The 17,457-nt window shown below is 46.3% G+C and overlaps 6 protein-coding genes across 6 annotated transcripts; 4 read left to right on the top strand and 2 right to left on the bottom strand.

Annotated features, from left to right (window-relative positions):
* Window positions 1–1,406: 1,406 nt before the first annotated feature.
* BKA67DRAFT_572430 (uncharacterized protein) lies at window positions 1,407–4,112 on the top strand. Its single transcript, XM_046103280.1, has 4 exons — window positions 1,407–1,473; window positions 1,543–1,983; window positions 2,032–2,240; window positions 2,295–4,112. Exons 2-4 carry the CDS (start codon window positions 1,890–1,892, stop codon window positions 3,735–3,737), a joined length of 1,746 nt encoding a protein of 581 aa, XP_045956207.1. The 5' UTR covers window positions 1,407–1,473; window positions 1,543–1,889; the 3' UTR covers window positions 3,738–4,112.
* An 856-nt stretch (window positions 4,113–4,968) lies between these two features.
* BKA67DRAFT_693155 (uncharacterized protein) lies at window positions 4,969–5,714 on the top strand (the record flags this gene model as incomplete). Its single annotated transcript, XM_046109242.1, has 2 exons — window positions 4,969–5,283; window positions 5,390–5,714. The coding sequence occupies exons 1-2, from the start codon at window positions 5,219–5,221 to the stop codon at window positions 5,712–5,714; spliced, it is 390 nt and encodes a 129-aa protein (XP_045956206.1). The 5' UTR covers window positions 4,969–5,218.
* A 4,215-nt stretch (window positions 5,715–9,929) lies between these two features.
* On the top strand, window positions 9,930–10,610 carry BKA67DRAFT_593612 (Scytalone dehydratase; the record flags this gene model as incomplete). Its single annotated transcript, XM_046104961.1, has 3 exons — window positions 9,930–9,957; window positions 10,011–10,108; window positions 10,161–10,610. 3 exons carry the CDS (start codon window positions 9,930–9,932, stop codon window positions 10,608–10,610), a joined length of 576 nt encoding a protein of 191 aa, XP_045956205.1.
* A 237-nt stretch (window positions 10,611–10,847) lies between these two features.
* On the top strand, window positions 10,848–12,188 carry BKA67DRAFT_341974 (uncharacterized protein). Its single transcript, XM_046096306.1, has 2 exons — window positions 10,848–11,389; window positions 11,443–12,188. Exons 1-2 carry the CDS (start codon window positions 10,972–10,974, stop codon window positions 11,760–11,762), a joined length of 738 nt encoding a protein of 245 aa, XP_045956204.1. The 5' UTR covers window positions 10,848–10,971; the 3' UTR covers window positions 11,763–12,188.
* A 947-nt stretch (window positions 12,189–13,135) lies between these two features.
* Window positions 13,136–14,125, bottom strand: BKA67DRAFT_660704 (uncharacterized protein; the record flags this gene model as incomplete). Its single annotated transcript, XM_046107670.1, has 1 exon — window positions 13,136–14,125. One exon carries the CDS (start codon window positions 14,123–14,125, stop codon window positions 13,136–13,138), a length of 990 nt encoding a protein of 329 aa, XP_045956203.1.
* Window positions 14,126–15,221: 1,096 nt separating this feature from the next.
* BKA67DRAFT_572422 (uncharacterized protein) lies at window positions 15,222–16,819 on the bottom strand. The gene is made up of 2 exons (XM_046103279.1): window positions 16,047–16,819; window positions 15,222–15,977 (listed from the first exon to the last, which is right to left on the bottom strand). The coding sequence occupies exons 1-2, from the start codon at window positions 16,495–16,497 to the stop codon at window positions 15,715–15,717; spliced, it is 714 nt and encodes a 237-aa protein (XP_045956202.1). The 5' UTR covers window positions 16,498–16,819; the 3' UTR covers window positions 15,222–15,714.
* Between the last annotated feature and the right edge of the window lie 638 nt (window positions 16,820–17,457).

Raw genomic sequence — 17,457 nt, 5'->3', positions numbered from 1 at the left:
GTCTGTAGTCGAAAGTAGTCTCACTTAGTAGAAGAGCTCAATTTTGTGGTTTAACTAAGTATACGTGGTTAGTTTTCGTGTTATGAAGACAACTATGCGTATCACTAATGTCACGTATGGCACTTTTCAGGGCAGATACATTCTCGATTTAATAGCTAACCTCCTCTTTACAGAACTCTTATACGAAGATATCGGTTCTTAAATATCAAGAGATAACTATAGCTAGACACGTTTCTCTCAATAGGCCGAACAACCGCGAAAATCCTCGAGCAGGCTCATGGAGAAAAAGAGCTGATAGCTCATTCTTTCGAGGCACCTGACATCTTAGTGGACGTGAACAATCTCTAAGTGATAATGAGAGCTTCGAGTCCCACGTGCCGACTTTAAATTTCAGGTCCAAAGTTTGGGTTCTACATAAACAAGTTCCACATGTAACGGCTAAGGCTGAGCTAAGCTAAGCGGAGCTCTAGGGCTAAGGCGAAGCTAAGCCTGCAACGTAAAGCTGGGCTACGCGACTAAGTATTTTCACGTAATTCGCGATCAAGTCTTTTTGTTCTTTAGCTTTCTTATTTTCATAATATATGAGGTATATGGCAAGCCAAGTCTTCGTTCCTTGATGCCACCGGGATGCTAAATAATTAATCGGACGCAGTAGTTTGGCGAGGATTTAGTCTAACCTTGTATATATCTAGTCTAGCCGACAAACTGCTATATATATACGCATAAGCTTTCTATAACGATCGCCCAGCCGTTAGGGCTGCCAGCCACTATATATTAACCGTAGTCATGTCCGTCCCATCGTTAGTTAGTCCGTTAGTTTTGAAAATAATATTATAATGATCACGAATTATTTCAATTATATAAGCCCCGAATGCATCAAAAACTGTGGTTTAGAGGAGGAGCACCGCGCCTCCATGATCTTGAAACCCATAAGAGGTAACGTGCAGTCTTTGAAATTCCAGGCGAGACGCCAATGTCTTGCATTCCATGCTCAGTTGACCAACCGGGCAAGATTTCACTACATTGAACCACATCGGAGAACGCAGGTGGGACTAACTCCGATAAAACATCTTCTGCAAGGTCACAGGTTCTTCCTGGGAGCTTAAGGCGGCTGGCTATATTGTGCATAGCGAACGTCTACTTGAATTCAAAGTACCTGGGGATATCGATCCCGAATACGACATGGTACACCAGCAACGTTCAAACCTAGATCAGCAAGACGTATTGCGTCCACGGAATAGGCCGAGAGGAAAATGTCCTCTACCGTGGAGTATGTGCGCGTCACGAAAGCGATCAAACGACATATCAGAGGCACCGGCCGGAGGAACGTGGGCCGATTCCTTGGGAAAGAAGTGGAGTGCAGGGAGACGCAGCTTGGAGCTTATAGTAGGTCGATCTAAGCGCGAGGGTTTCGGATAGCCGCCGCCACCTAGGCGAGGGCCGGCTGGGGGCCGGCTGGGGGCCAACACCAATCTGACACACTAATGTTAGCGCATTTCGCTTGAGGCGGCAGATGAAACGCCTGAGGATGTTGGAAGTCACCAAGTTCCGGTTCATTCTCTCCGGCATGCGCATGCTCACTCGTCCCATTCCGTACGACTTATCGCCATGTCCGGCTTGAACATGGACACATCCATGAGCGTGGAGCAGACAGCACTTAGCGCCGCCATTTCGCTTAGACTGTCCGGGGTTCTTTGCATCGTTCATCCAATTGGAGCTCATGGGTTGACTTACACGAAGCGAACCCCGCGCGAATTCAGAGCACAGCTGCTGTTGGCCTGCAAGCGCCTGGAACGCCTTGTGACGAAACTGACCTTCTCGCGAACCGTTTCTACACATCCCAACGCGGATTCACAACTATACCTCCAACATACTCCCGCGCGCCCAACATGATGAACTGCGGAGTCTTCAAAGCTCGTCGTTCTCAAACGAAATTATCGAAAAGCCTACAACAACAGCTGCTCGCTGCTCTCGCCAAGACAGGTACAGGGAATGACGAACGCTTCGTGAGATGTGCTAATTCATCGCCAGAGGTCGAATCGCGCTCGAAGGGAATACAACAACCTCCAGTGACGGGAGATCAGTATCGTAACGCGCCAGTGCAACCCTCCAAGAGGCCATTTAATGCAACTTCTGTCACTGATTCGTTGCCCGCGAAGAGGCCGCGATTGACATCCATAGACGCACCACCGTTTACAGTTGAGGACACTGGGGAAGAGCAAGAAGACCAAGGAACACAGGTATGGCAACAGTTTCAGAGATGATTCAACGGCCCGAGCTGACGATTGATGTAGAACATATCACAGACGATCTTACAACAGCCAACGCCAGAGCGCCCGAAGCACCGGTACGCCTCGTTTCTCGAAAATTTCGCTGGCTCAGCCTGCTCGGATCAGCCCGATTGTGCCGCCGACCTTGTCTTCGAGTGGCTTGAAACCGTCGGACGAGAGCGAGAAGCTCGTTGCCGTTCAGACAGCTACATCAGCACCTCAATTCCCAGGCAGCCTACACGATCTGTGCAAGAAATGAGCCATTCACGATATCAGGATGGATTTGTCGTGCCCCCCACGCCTGCTTCGACTGGATCCTTATCGGTTGATGGAATACAGTCCGACTTTACCGCTGCCACACCAGGTTCAGGCCGGTCGTCTGGAAGGAGTCTTGTGGAGGATCCATTGTACCGGGATATCAATCTGGCTGCGAATAATATTTATTTACGTCACTCGTGCGATCCTCTTCCCGAAAATATAGCCGACTTGGTTGCCCGCGTACATCGAGCTCGGGACTCACCCGGCCCATCCTCAGACGATCTCAAGCACAACCGGGATCTCTATGATCTTTCAATGGGTACATCAGAGCCTGAAGTGGAGAAGTACTTCCACACGCATGTTTTCCCCGATCCGAAGTCATTCGAAACCCTGAAGCGCAGCGACAGACAACCGATGGCCAAGCACACAGTTCCTAATACTGGATCCAAGTATAAGGTCAGCACTCCAGTACCGGACACGCTCTACGGATACAATCGCCAGAACGCCTTTCCTCAGCAGCAAGGTCAGCTCTTATCCATGGGAAGCGAGATGGTAGCCAATAACCAGGGACTGATATATCCATTCTTTGCTATTGAGTTCAAGGGTGATGGCCCCTCTGGGTCTGGCAGCTTGTGGGTGGCGACCAACCAATGTCTAGGTGCATCAGCTTCGTGTTTGAAAATCGCTCAACGCCTCAATCACCTACTGAGAGATTGTCAAGGCGGCAGCGTACAGTCGATTGGCAATGCTGCATTCGGAATCGCTATGAGCGGAACAGAGGCGCGACTTTATGTGTCCTGGATACAAAATGAGCTCGACTTCCATATGGCAAATGTCGATAGCTTCTTGCTCCAGAAACCCAACGATTATATAGAGTTCCGCAAATATGTTCGGAATATCATTGACTGGGGTGGTGATGAGCGGCTGAAAGAAATTCAGGAGTCTTTAGACTTTCTTTTGGAGAAGAGCAGAAAGGAGGCTTCGGCTGCTGCGAGATCTCGCCCACCACCATCCACTGGCTCTAACAGTACGAAGAAGCGTAAGTCCTCGACAACGCCGAGCGTGATCAGCAGCAGATCCACCAACATACAAGAACGAGGCGTCGGTCAAGAGATACAATACTGGGAATTGGATCCGACGTCTGAGAGATGGTTTCACAGACACGCCAACGGGACGGTAACTTGGGCAGAAGGGAACGGGCGGTCGTGAGTCACAGCCTGTGTAGGATGGTGCAGATCACGGAAATAGTACCAGTCTGTGATTCATTTCATGCCAAATCTTTTGAAAAGTAAGACCTGTATATGGTATATAGTGAGGGCAACTTCAAAGCTGGAAAGATTCAAGTCTCCATAGGGTGTGTATCAATCCTGATCAAGAACATGGCCGAAGTACGTTCCAAGAGTACATAAGCCAAATGCGTTCCAGATTCTCCGAGCACTAAATCGACCTCCCACGACTGATTGTCTGTGCCTGGTTATCTAGGCTGGAGTAATCAGGCAAGGCGGTGTTTTTCTCCTCGTAGGACACGGCTGCACCGAGAGCGGAGCCTTTCGGTGCCTATCAGTCATTTTATTCAAATCGTGTATTGTGACTTAATGACGCGCAACATCGAGCGCCTGTGGGTAGCTCCGTTCGCACTGTTTCCCGGTCCCTAGGTCGATATTCGGAAACAGAAATGGTCCACTTTGCTTATCATTACGGCTGCGATGATGCCCTATGTGAACCAACAAGGGTTCTCGTATCGCAAATGACTTAGCAGACCTATCATATATACAACAATAGGGTGTGGAGCTTTCGTGAGGAGGCAACGATGGTGCCAAACATTGACCGCCCTGGCACCTTCACTTGGACACAGGATATCAGGAGGCTTGCATATAATGAGAATTGCCCCAGTGATGCGCTTAGTCAGTTAACCGCATTCCGTCATACAGCGACCAACCACGGGGGAAACAAAATGAAGTGAACGCGTTGTAAAAACTGGAGTTACATATCAATTTAATTAGGGAGCAGAAAAGTCCAACGGAATGCATGTGATCAAGCAGAGCTGAGGAAATATTCTGCGGGACGGATCGTTTACATCTACACAAAAAATGCGACTCCTTGCACATTAATTGTATTTTGTCGCAGGCACTTGAAGATATCCACAGCCCTATCGTTCGCAATGATACATCGTAAATACTCAGGCATTTTAGATATTATTAGTGTCAATCGCACGCAATGCGCTCGAAGTAGCGGCTGAGGGTGACGGTTAAAAGGCCCTGGTGCCTTTACCATTTCATCATCTTAAGACGCAACCTTCGCAAGGTGGGGACACACGAAGCCGACATTTTGTACTGTCCACTAAGACGGGATTGATGAGATAGACTGTGTTGATTAAAATTCGGCTAGAACCAACACGCGCAATCTGCATATAACCAGAAAATCTGATAGGATCAACAAGATACAGTCAGCCGCATAGTGCGCGAAATATCACCTTTTGTATAAGACAGCTCCAAATTCAGGTTCACAACGGTCGGGAAAATTCTGCTCGGGTATTTCGCTCTGTATCTGAAAGTATAGACTATCGTTCACGACCTCCAGAATTTCGAATCTCAGGTCTAATCTTACTCAGTAGTGTCGACGGGACCACTCTATACATATATTGTACCCACAATCGCCAGAGAAGGCCTCCCAATTCGCATTGCCACAAGATGGTTAAGCCACAGTCCATCATGACGATCATCTCTGGTGGTTGGTCACTGCTGAATAGGACCAGGTACGTTCACTCTCTCTTCTACTTTGTCGCGGACATAAATATGCTCGTCCAGCCGGGGAAAGAAAAGGCTCCAATTGATAAAACGGAAAGACTCACTGCCTACCAGCTTTACCAATGGGACCATAACCGAGATCAACACCTCCCTTGTCGGCCAGATTATATACCATCCTGCAGGCTTCATGTCTGCAAACACAATGTCCAATAACGGCAGCGATCAGCTCTCATACGCCGGGCGATTGAGTGTGCGAGAGGACACACCAACCACGGGCCGGTTGACCCACGGCCCGCTCATTCAGGCTAGTGAGCTATCATGGATCGGGACCGACCAGCATAGGGACTATGAGCTCTTCGACCACGGGAAGACGCTGAGTCTGAGTGCTACCATTGACGACGGAAGAGTGGGAGTGCTGTTTTGGGAGAAGCTGAGATAAAGCCCAGGCTAAGGAATAGATGTTTCCTCTATAATGAGTAACAGAGAGCAGGTCCGAAAATATGAACTAAAACTTCTGTGTTGAGATCGGCATGCGGACATCATACAGCGACGATGCAGCAATCTTCCTTTGTTGTGAATTGAGGGTTAACGGGAATTTAAAGCGGTAAAATCAATAATAATGTTCTAAAAGTCACTCTTAGGCACATCAGCGAAGCCAATATGATCGCATGGAATGGTATTTTATGGAACATGTCTAACTACCTGTCTGTGGCATTACCTACGCCAGGTCCATGGCTGGTCTTTGGCGGGCACCATGTGTTAAGTCTATCCTAATAACCATTTATTTTTAAACCAGTAGGCAGCATGCTAAGATTTTCAAGTATTGAGTATGTAGCAATTACTGACCGAAATTAATAAGCACTTTAACTTTGAGATAGTCTTTGTATTTAAAGAGATATTGAGAACTGGGCATGTCTTGAGGTCATATCTATAACCGTAAAGTCATTGCGGCTTTGCTCAAACTTGATGTTGGCAAGGATGTAATCAATCACGACAACCACACTGCTCACACATGTCTCCTGAATGTAAATGAAATAAGTCTGTGAGCTAAAAGAGATTCCGCAAGGTGTTGAAAATGTTGCAACTTTTGGATATGCATTCCACTGTAAATTTAGGTTCATACGAGGAAGATTATCAGCACAATTGAGAAACCTTGTTTACAGCCTCAGAAAGGGAGTGAAGTTCGCCGAAATTGATCCCTGAAGGGAGACCATCGTTCAAATGGAGAAGATTACGGCATAGTCTGGTATATTGGTTGATGTTTTATCAGAAATGAGACAACGACTTCAAGCTGATCACGGAAGCCCCGTGACTGAGATTCGCACATAACCCAGAATTCTGCTTGCGAATTACCTTCCGTCCTGATTTGTGCATCAAGAAATTTGTGTGGTGTCAAAATTCGCCGGATCTCGATCAAGGCAGCTAATCGTCCTGAACAAGTTGTACAGACTCCTGGCCGAGAGCTCACGGATTTGCCGATAAGAACAAGCTATACGGCCTCAATCGTTAGTGAAGTCTTCGTCATCATATGCGGTGGACCAAGAAAACGCAACACTGTCTGAAATGATATGTACTGGGTGGTGACCGAAATGCCTTCTATTATCGTGCTTGCCTACTTGCTTTTCGATCCATTTATTTAGGCATGACCGCTAGATTCTTGGGTGTTCCCATACTCCTAGCCTCGATAGTATATCGCATACATGCGAGTAGACTCGACATTGGACTGCCAATGAGCTTGCAATTGTTTGGCAGGCAATTATGATATGATCCCGCCATTGTACGTTGCTACAAAGTTTGTGTACACCTATCTACCATTATATGGTCGCACAAAAATCTCGACTTCGGGTGCTTGTACTATAAATCCTTCCTGAGATATGTTGGCATCGGCTTAATTCACCATGGATTGTGCATAGCCATTAATCTGTAAGGTCAGGGTTATTAACCCAGATGCTGATATGTGAGAAAGATAGCAGCTTGCGACTAAATCCAGAGGATGACGGTTCCATATCTCAGAAACGAGACTACGGGTGCTAGCGGAATCATTTGCTCTCGAGCCATTAGCAAACGACATCGATTTCCATAAGGAAATCATCATGTCGACTGCAAATTCAGGATTTGATTGCCGAACATATCATATTCACATTGTAGGTTTCTTACTGTTCGCGATTAAGGGCATGCCCTTCATCTCTCGTCTTATTATAGAATTGGACGAGACATCCATATCCTAACATCGTGCTGTGGCTTCCTTTCTTGCCCCCCTTTTCGAATAGATCGCTTAAATAGTACGGTTGCAATGATATTGTTGAGTAATCACGGGCCTGTAGAAACGACGTAGTGCTCGGCTCGTTCACTCGAAATTTGACACCCTCGCTAAGTCCGCAATAACTCTCAATGCTATGTTGACTTGCCGCGTCTTCGTTGATACCTAAAAATCATTCCACCGCGTTGTGATTCGGGTTGTGTATGTGAGGGCCACGTGATAACATATGGGGATATCTGGCAATTAACCTTTAGATGTTCAGATTCTGAAGTACTCAAATCGACGTATTAGTTTTGGTAGACATAGGTACCATAACTACTCGCGCATGGTGTCACACGAGAATCCACGAACTCGCATAATTTTGAACATATATTAGTCTGGTTGTGGTAACGTACCCCACGGGCGAACGGATCACACGGGCGAACGAACCACTTTTGATCATTTTCGTACCATCTGACTTTATTCCTCAATAACACCATAACGCAACATGGTCGGTACTTGTAATAAAGACCAAATTAATCTAGCGCTTTAAGCGCTTCGTACGAACCCAAAATTAAGTTTGTGACACGCCGCTACGACGTACGATATATCATATAGTACCTTACGTAGCCGATAACGCGGTAGAATTGCACGGCGCGAAATCTCCGCGAATAATCGAAAGTGAAGCGATTCTGAAGAACTAGTAATTACACGATATATAATTAACCTAGACTCGCGATCATTTCCTCCTCGAATAAGTGGTGTCGAAGATATGGCGAACCGACTTCTTTCCTAACGCGACGCGGGACGCGTCGGAGTAAACTAGGCGTTAACCTTCGTACGACGACAACTATAACTCCGGACGCGTTTTAACTGACGGATCGATTGTTAAAGGGTCCTTTGCGAAGATCTAAACGCGTATCGCGCGTGGTTTACCCTCGTACGAAACATAATCCAAAAATACTTAGGACCTCGTCTAGTCTTCCTCTTATTTGGGAATCAAAGACCCCGAACAACCTAATCGAAGTAGTATCTTAAAGTGAATATGTACGGAATCGTATTATAAAACACCATAATAGCTCTCTTACGGCTATAAACTAATTTGCGAAGGGTATAACGCAAGTAATGTACCGGCTCGTTTATTTAGAAGGTGAGAATCTTATACTTCGAAAGGCGAATAATCTGTTTAGTTAACGCCGTTATACGAAAAATACCTAATTATAAGATAGAGGGTCACTTAGTATACAAGCTATAGAAAACTTACGGTCTTAAAAAGAGGTAGACGGGCAATTATAAGGTAAATCACGTCAAGGTAGTAGTCGTACGAAGAGGGTTAGACGCAGCCATAACGTTGTAAAAGGTGCGGAGAGCCCGGACATAATACGCGCACTTGTTAAAATGTTATAGAATCGTCCTCTTCAGACGAGGACGATTAATTTGAATTGATTTTTACCGTTGTTGTGAAGATGACTTATACTTTATGGTACGAGGTTGTAAGAAGTGGTTCGTTCGCCCGTGTGATCCGTTCGCCCGTGGGGTACGTTAGTCTATGCTCTAAACTATGTATTGCCGAGTGATTGCGTCACCCTTTGACTGTGGTGGTTCATTTTGTTATGTATTATACTATACCTCTCCATTTCAAGTACATACCAAAAACAGCACCTTTCTGAGATTCCCCTATATTAAATCAGTACAAGTCCACTATGAAACACTATGACCTCCATAAATTTTCGCATGCACCACTCACCGCGCTCAGAATATGGTCGACCATCAGCTAGAAAACACACGCTAAAATAGATCTCGGTAAGGGTTTGAGGGCCCTCCAGCAGCTCCCTGCGGGAGATATGCGTCAGCTATGACAAATGAGCGCGCTACGACAGAATTGCAGTCCTTAAATTTGTGGCCAGATGATGAAAGTGTGCGCTCTTGGCACCGTCAAACATCAAAGTCGACGCTGATGAATGATTCTGCTTGAACGGTGGGTGATTGACAAATTGTTCTTTCCTAATTGTCTTTGTGAGAGACGTCCTCAAACGCCATGAACATTATAGCGGCATGTGAGACCAAGGCACATCTACAGGCTTTCGCGCTTGACGTACAATCCGAACCAACATCGCCTCGCGTAACCAAGTGTTTGAATTCGTCTTGGGCGCTTTGCGTTGCGCAACGGTTTGTTGAGATCCGTGGGGATGTCCGGTGCTCAGTCGTAGCTGAACCCACACTGGCCGTTCGCCGGTGGTGGGGTGGGATGCGGACCCCTATCGGGGATCCGATGAAACACGTCCTTGGTCCGTGAAGTTCAACTAGACTACTTCGCAACAGGTGCGAATATATATGAGCATTACTACCGGTCTTTGTTCTTCGGTCAATTCCTTATCGACCCAATCAACTATAATACCCAAACAAACTATTACCATGGTCAACGGCAATATTACTTTCGACGGTAAGTTCACTACACCTGTGTAACGTTATGATAATCTGACATTATACTATTAGACTACCTGGGTCTCCAGAAATGTCTTGTCGAGTGGGCGGATAGCTACGACAGCAAGAATTGGGATAGACTGAGAAAATGTATCGCTCCCACATTGAGGGTAGGTAACGTGGAGGCCAAGCTACCAAGAAAAGTCACTGACATGCTTTCAGATCGACTATCGCTCTTTCCTCGACAAGCTATGGGAGGCCATGCCAGCCGAGGAGTTCATCGCCATGATCTCAGACAAGGCCGTTCTCGGCGACCCTCTCCTGATGACCCAGCACTTCATCGGAGGCACAAAGTGGGAGAAAATCAGCGACACAGAGGTCATCGGTGTGCACCAGCTCCGTGTCCCCCACCAGAGATATACCGACGAGACAAGGACAAAGGTTGCCGTCAAGGGTCATGCACACAGCACCAACACTCACTGGTATCGAAAGGTCGATGGCGAGTGGAAGTTCGCCGGCCTCAACCCCGAGATCCGATGGGGCGAGTTCGACTTTGATAAGGTGTTTGCAAGCGGGCGTGATGCATTCGGCGATGAGACAAAGACTGAGGATGCAAGGGCAGAGGGTATACCAGGGAAGCTGCAAGAGCGTGTGACAGTCACCGCAATCTAGGCTATGCCACTGGTTTGTGATGTAATGATCAAACTAATGAAACCAAGTTATTTGCCACACCCGCGACTACCATGTCGTGAGTTGGTGTCATTTTGCGGCAGGTACATACCACAAGTTCAATAGTATCAACAGTCCGTTATTTTACTACAAGAAATAGATTTCTCCAGCAAAGTTTGAACAGCGAGTTATTTCTCTTGAACTCAAAGCACACAGTCATTCTTGGTCAACTGATTTGCTACTAGTGCTTCACTTTTCACTTTTCACCTTTCACAACGTTACAACTTCACAGATTCGAGCTTTGAGAATATCAACGTGTCCTTTTCCGTGTTTTAATCACAAAAACTACTCAATAACGTACACCATGGCAATTATTGAGAGAGTCGAGGGGCTCGAAGCGATTGTCAAAGTGGGTGGTACAGCTCTACCCGAGTATGATGACCTAAACGGGGACGACGATGTGGAACAGGTCGAAAGTTTGTTGGCATTGGCTTCTAAAAACAGATTCGTTGATGCTAGAATGATTCGTCATGTAGTCAAGTATGTTGAGGCCATTTCTGATGCCGAGTTCGAAGTGGTCTTCACTAAGCGGCAGAGCTTCCAGCACCACAGCCACCACATCGCTTTTCAGCTCGAGAACGACAACCATGCGTTCGGTCTTACACACGAACCTGAGGAATGTCGAGAGAAGGAATGGAATTATTCATGTGAACACAGAGCCTTTTTGGATGGAGAGAAAAATTGGTGTAGACAACATTTTAAGTTTGGCCCTCTCAGACTAGGTACGTTGTCTCCTTCAGAGTTTTTTATTCGTACTGACCATTGAAATCTTCAGTTAAGCCTGCTGCCAGTACCTCAAACCCCCACGACCCGTATATCGATCCACACCGAGATCTCGGTGTTTTGCGAATATCAGTTCATCATATGCAATTTACAAATGCTATTGAGTTGCCATTTGGGCACGTTCAATCAGTCACTGATAGCATTAACGAGGAGGCGCTCAAGGGTCAAACTGTCACGCACATTGTGCATTACGGGGATCTCGAACCGTCTAAAGAGCCCAAGGACATCCCCATGGACGTTTACCAAGATCCTCTCCAGCGACCCTTCGCAATTTTTGAGTTTCGTTATCTTTCCAAAGGTGATTTGTTTTGATCAACTAACGAACCGAATTACTTGAATTAACTTTCAACCAGATGCTCTGATAGCAAAAGGAGTAAACTATGTTCCTATTTCTGTCAAAAAAGTACATCAGCAGCAGGAGCTTGGTACTTCTGTCCAAGAAAAGCACAAGGTAACTAATTGTTATTTCCAATTCATATTGTACGATCTCTAATACACGCCTTAGCTTCACGATAGCAAGGACTCTAAGATCAAGCAAGAACGAGGTGAATCGACATTTAATGAGCAACACATAGCGAAGCGTTCTAAGCGGGGCATAATCCATGGTGGCGAGGCCGAGATGGCTATGAAAGACCATGACCCGAATCAAGATGCGCCTTGGGAATGGGAGTAACACATCAGTTACACCCGATGATTGATTTCGTTTACACTTTACTACTAGTATCATTATAGTCTCACTCGCTGTATTGAATAGGAGACGCAAGACTATTCATCGATGCGCTCCCGTGCGAAACGTATCAAGTTAAGTTAGCTTCGTTCAATCGCAAGTTTAAACAACCGTATACCCGTGAAAACCATGGACTATATATTCTGTGCTATGTAAGCGATATGAAAATACTAGAAACACTATACTCTGGCCTAGCTCTCTGAACATACTTTGAATGCTTACCTCGCCATCCATGGTCTAATTAACTTCATACTTCAGTGCTCTACGATCACAACGCCACTGGCAGTTTGCTGCACGCGTTTTGTCTGATAATCATTTCCATCATCGCGATGTATATGCCGGCATACTAGGTGACCTTTGAAAAAGATAAATAGATCCATACGCGATGTTGCCACCATTTCAAAGAAATTCCATACTACCTGGGACAGTAGCGTCGGTGGAAGACGTTAAAAATTAAGAGACATTTTCTTACTCGAAAGGCCACAGAGACTCGAAATATTCGACGTGGTGATTATACCTAGTTCGAGGTTCATTATGGAAGCTATCTACAGAGGAATACCCACCGTAATAGTTTCTGGGACATAGACATAGACAGCGACCTCAAATCTTGTTGAATAGCTGTCTATCAACATAAATCCACTTGGCAGCGAGTATGGTATACATAATGTCTTATCCTTGTTTATTACCTGGGAGGAAGTAGACATGAATAGTCCGTTGCGACCTGTAAATAACTCTCGGTCCTCTTTGTTACTCTTTTCCGTTTTTGTATACCTTCACGCTGGTGCTCCAAGGTCCACACCGCAGGCCTTACTGCATCGACCGACGTATCTGCCCTTTCTTTAGCCACATGTTCGGTCGTACTCCTTGTTTTTCAAAGAGTAAGTGTATCCCCTTCATTAGAATGAATACACTCCGCTGTGCTTCTTTCCGCTACATGCAACATCTGTCGGCAATAGTTTTATGGCAGGTAGTTACCAGGCGAAAACTCGAATTCGCATCTAGGAATCGTGGTGATGTGATCGTGGATCTGCTTGTAGAGTTGCTCAACCCGCACCATGACGATGTCGTAGCGTGCGTGCGATCCTTTGAGCTGGGTAGAGAGCCGGCTGTGGTTGGCCAGCAATTGACTTCGTTGGGCCTGGAGCGTCTTTACAGCTATGGTATGTCGGGATCGTTCGTTGCGGAGCTTGGCGCCCAACCTTTCACGATGAAGAACAGAGCCAAATCGATGATCGAGTGCTTTCCTGGCTTTTGCGTGCCGGTCCTCCATCTTGCGTTGACGTTCTCTCAGTTCGTCAAGCATAGAGAATGCTTCTTGCATTACGTTCTCTTTTGCCTCTGTCTCACGGGCCAACACATACTTAGTTTCGTAAAGCTCTTTCTCTTTGCTGGCGAGATTCTGGCTGAGTGACTGCCTGGTCTCTCGAAGCTCCTTCTCTCTGCTGCCAAGTTGATTACGGAGTGACCTGGTGGTGTCGGTAAGCTCCTTCTGCGTGACTTCGATGTTCTGGCTGAGGGCGTCGGCAGTGTTGGCTAATTCAAGCTTATTAGCCTCGAGGTCTTTCGCAAGTCTGTCTTTGATATGCTTTTGTTTGGTAATGACGGAGCGAATATCCTCCATGGCCACTCTCAAATTCTTATTGTCCTCCTTCGACGACATGATTTCTTTGTTCTGGAGGTGAATATGCTTCTCAAGTTTCTTTACCTCCATTTCTAGCAGCTTGTGGCTAATTTTGGATTTGTTAAATTGCGTCTCTTCGGCAGACAAACTCTCAACTTCAGCACGAAGCTCTTTGTTCTTTTCCTCATATTGTGCTATTAGACTCTCGTAGTAGTCGGGTCCATAGAGGTTAGGTAGTCGCGACGCGCGTTCAAGTCGATCACGCGCAGCAAGGCTCAACTCCTGAGGCCTAACCCATGATGCTGTGTCACGATGATCATCTTCCATCACGGTGGCTTCCTGACAAAAGGTGTAGTGTGAACAGTTTATTGGCAGGTCTGTTTATGATGATGGATATTTGATACACGTGCCTTGAACTTCGTGGTTGTGTTGCTAAAAACGATGCTGGAGCTGTCTTAGCCCTAGCACAGTTGCATAAATGAGCTGTTAAAGGGCAGGTCCTGAACAGTTCTCTAATTGGACACGTCTTACGTTATCTGCCTGGTTCCAGGGTGTCGAAGTTCTATCTAGTATCAAGTCTTCAAAGGGATTGATTCAGCTCATACTTTCCAGAGTCCAGGCTTACTGCCTCGCTGCGGTTACCCAGTCGACTAACTTTGGTACCGTTATGAGAGGGCAGGCATGATGCTCAATCGTATCGTAGTTTCCTTCACTTCATGCACTCACTGCCTACTTGCATGGAAACTAATTCACTCATAGCTTGAGTTTTGCATCTAGTATTGAGAACTTTAGTATTGACGGAACTTTAGCTAAAGCATACACGAAAACCTCCCCGATTGTGCGATAATTACATCGACTCCAATATTCACTGGCACAGCTGTAATGAGCTTGTCCTACGCTGTTACTTTTCCAGTCACTAGTTATAGAATACTCGATCTGTTCTAATAAATCTCGATATCAATCCACATATCATATGTGGAGCCCAGTTGGCAGCCTATTTACATTCCCGTGAATATCATCCATAGCACTTGGTCTATCTCCTTCGCTGTAATGATGATTAAATTGACTTTTTCTCTCTCTCTTTTTTTTTAGCTTTAAATCTTCCTTATTCCCTTCTCCGTATCCTAGGAGTCGATGTGCTCTTGGATGCAGCTTTCGGGGACTATACTTTGAGCTTACAAGCAGGTATTGGCAAGATGTTGCCCAATTTTCATTTTCAACAGGAGTAGACATTGATGGCACACAACTCAAGTTCTTAGGAACCCTTCCATGAAATAAGGTGGCACCTACGTGGCCATCCTGACGGCTTGGTCATGAATAGCAAATATTGCATTTCTCAAATGCGCAGTTAGCAGTACCCAGACTTTCAACCTCGTGTATTAGGAACAAGTATTTCTTTATGCATGAAATATTGTTGAATGTTCCCTATTTCACCTAGGTGAAGATAACTCGAACTCAAAAGTAGCAGTAGCAGTATCAACAAGCCTGACGACAGAAAGGTTCATCCCGTACTGCTGGAAGATCTCAAGGGTATGGTTCTATGACCAAATGTGTCGTGAGTTTACTTGCCACTGCTATCCTTATCTTTCAGTATCATTCGTTGCCAACTGGTTTAACCTTTTACTTAACATATTTTAGTACACCAAGACTTGGCCTCAAAAGGTGTCAAGATTCTCGACAAGACACCACGTTTTGGAAGGAAAGCAGGGATGCCAATAACTTGAATTCCAAAGATGAAGCCCGCATTCATGAATTTCTTACCCATGATACGCGTAAGCGTAGACCTTAAGTCTTGTGAGCCACTGCTCTGTAATAATTTCAAGTGATTACCCTTGAAGCCTGTTCCTTCGACGGCGGTCGGACGCTGCTAGACAAGATATGACGCTTAATCCCGCCATCAACATCGTCCATCTCTTCTACGGGGCGTTCGGCCTAAGCTTTTGCTCGTAGATCATGAAATATGTGCTAACTTCGCCTGTTCCCCCATACTTGGAATCATCCTGGGTCAACTCCCTTTCGATGCGGAATCCGCATCGCTTGTACGCTCCCAATCCGGCTTTCGTGGCTTGTATGTAGATATCCAGCCCCAAATTTTCAGCTACTTTCATCCCGCTTTGGATCAATGCAGTGGCAACTCCTTGACGCTTATTCTCCGGATGCACAGCCAAGTAGTCAAGACCTAGGACTCATTAGCATCAGACACCTCATTCAACGTTCCAAAAAAAGAAGGTCTCGATTGTATGCGTACGCATATAGTCTTTTCTTGTCAAAATCTCGTTCCGGATCTCATTCACTTCCACGAGAAGCTCGTCTGATTCCTGGTTAGGATCGAACACAGCGGCCTCAGCAACCCGCCGTATCTCGGCTTCTTCTTCAGGCCCAACAGCCGGTACTATGGCCTCCGGCCACTCCAGCGTGCCGTCTTCCTTGGTAGCACGTGAGGGCGGGATCCTCCAGCGGGCATAGCCCAGCAAACGGCGAGTCTCCAGGTCAATCGCCTTCTGGTGCCGCTTGATTGTGCGATTGTCGTCTAGCAGGTTGAGGGGTATGCGCTTGGCTTGTTCAGCAATGTGCTGATCAAGAGTCCTGTGCGGCCATGCAAGAATGAAATGCGGGTCTTCCCAAAAAGCCGACATGTTGTTGCGACTTAGTTCAGCGCCGTCGGCGACGGTGCACCCGGTGATTGTGTAGCTGGCCATTCTGGAGCGGAAAGCTGGCAGGCAAGTGGAGTCGAGAACACTATACTAAAAGGCTAATCTTGGTGGAGAAGACATTATAATAGTGCTAATCTTGGCGAAAGACGAAGTCTATTTATATAGTCAACAGGAATGTTGCTGCCTGGAAGTGGGGGGTATGCATTTCGATATCGCGCCTTACGGACCTCCCTACTATATAGGACATGAATAGTTGTGGCACGCACAAACAGTCGGCCGTGTCAGGACAAGGTGACTGGATCGCACAATCTCAACAAGCGCGCTGTAAATAAGGTGTAGCTACCTACCAAAGGATGTTTCCATTAAGAGGGTTCAATGAATGAAGCAGCTGAGTTTACCGGGAGACCATAAGTTGACGTCGCACGAATCTTGGCAGGAATCTGTCACGTATTTATGCTTATCAGTTTAACCATCACTTTCAGCTTATCCTACCACCCATGTAATACACGCATATATTTGTTGACTATTACGCCACGAAAAAGCATTCTAGGCTCTTGGGCACCAAAGAAGATCAAAAATACCGACGTATATATGCTACCTCTGGCGACATAACAGAAGGTGTTGAGGCGTGATCGAGATATGTACGACCACTAGCACGGATTGCCAGCATCTTTTTAAAGTGGTTCTGCGTCCAAACTTGATATATGACCTATACAGGACCTGTTTACTGCTGGCCAAGATGACGGCGGCGCCATTGATAGTCGCGCAGAGTACGACCACCATGACAAAGAATACCACAACTAATCGTCGATTTTCTTCTCCTCAAGCCTGAAGACATCATCAGTTTCACTGTGTCATGCTGAGGCGCCAGTGAACCGCACTTAGTATTGATACGAAAGATTCGAGTCTCTCTCAACCATGCTCGATTGTGCTATATACCATGATTGTTGTCGCGGCAACATTCCACATATGGAAGGTCGCGATGACGAAAAACACGGCAGTTCC

Source organism: Truncatella angustata (assembly GCF_020726525.1).
Source record: "Truncatella angustata strain MPI-SDFR-AT-0073 chromosome Unknown BKA67scaffold_6, whole genome shotgun sequence".
Classification (NCBI taxonomy): domain Eukaryota; kingdom Fungi; phylum Ascomycota; class Sordariomycetes; order Amphisphaeriales; family Sporocadaceae; genus Truncatella; species Truncatella angustata.
Note: the sequence above shows the minus strand (reverse complement) of the source record. Positions and strands in the feature narration are given on the sequence as shown.

Excerpts from the sequence above, each read along its gene's own strand:
- BKA67DRAFT_572422 (XM_046103279.1), bottom strand. The coding sequence starts at position 16,497 with ATGGCCAGCTACACAATCACCGGGTGCACCGTCGCCGACGGCGCTGAA. Across the intron at positions 15,978-16,046 it reads GACAAGAAAAGACTATATGC|GTCTTGACTACTTGGCTGTG; the intron begins GTACGCATACAA and ends AATGAGTCCTAG.
- BKA67DRAFT_572430 (XM_046103280.1), top strand. The coding sequence starts at position 1,890 with ATGATGAACTGCGGAGTCTTCAAAGCTCGTCGTTCTCAAACGAAATTA. Across the intron at positions 1,984-2,031 it reads CGCTGCTCTCGCCAAGACAG|AGGTCGAATCGCGCTCGAAG; the intron begins GTACAGGGAATG and ends ATTCATCGCCAG. Across the intron at positions 2,241-2,294 it reads AAGAAGACCAAGGAACACAG|AACATATCACAGACGATCTT; the intron begins GTATGGCAACAG and ends CGATTGATGTAG.
- BKA67DRAFT_341974 (XM_046096306.1), top strand. The coding sequence starts at position 10,972 with ATGGCAATTATTGAGAGAGTCGAGGGGCTCGAAGCGATTGTCAAAGTG. Across the intron at positions 11,390-11,442 it reads GTTTGGCCCTCTCAGACTAG|TTAAGCCTGCTGCCAGTACC; the intron begins GTACGTTGTCTC and ends TGAAATCTTCAG.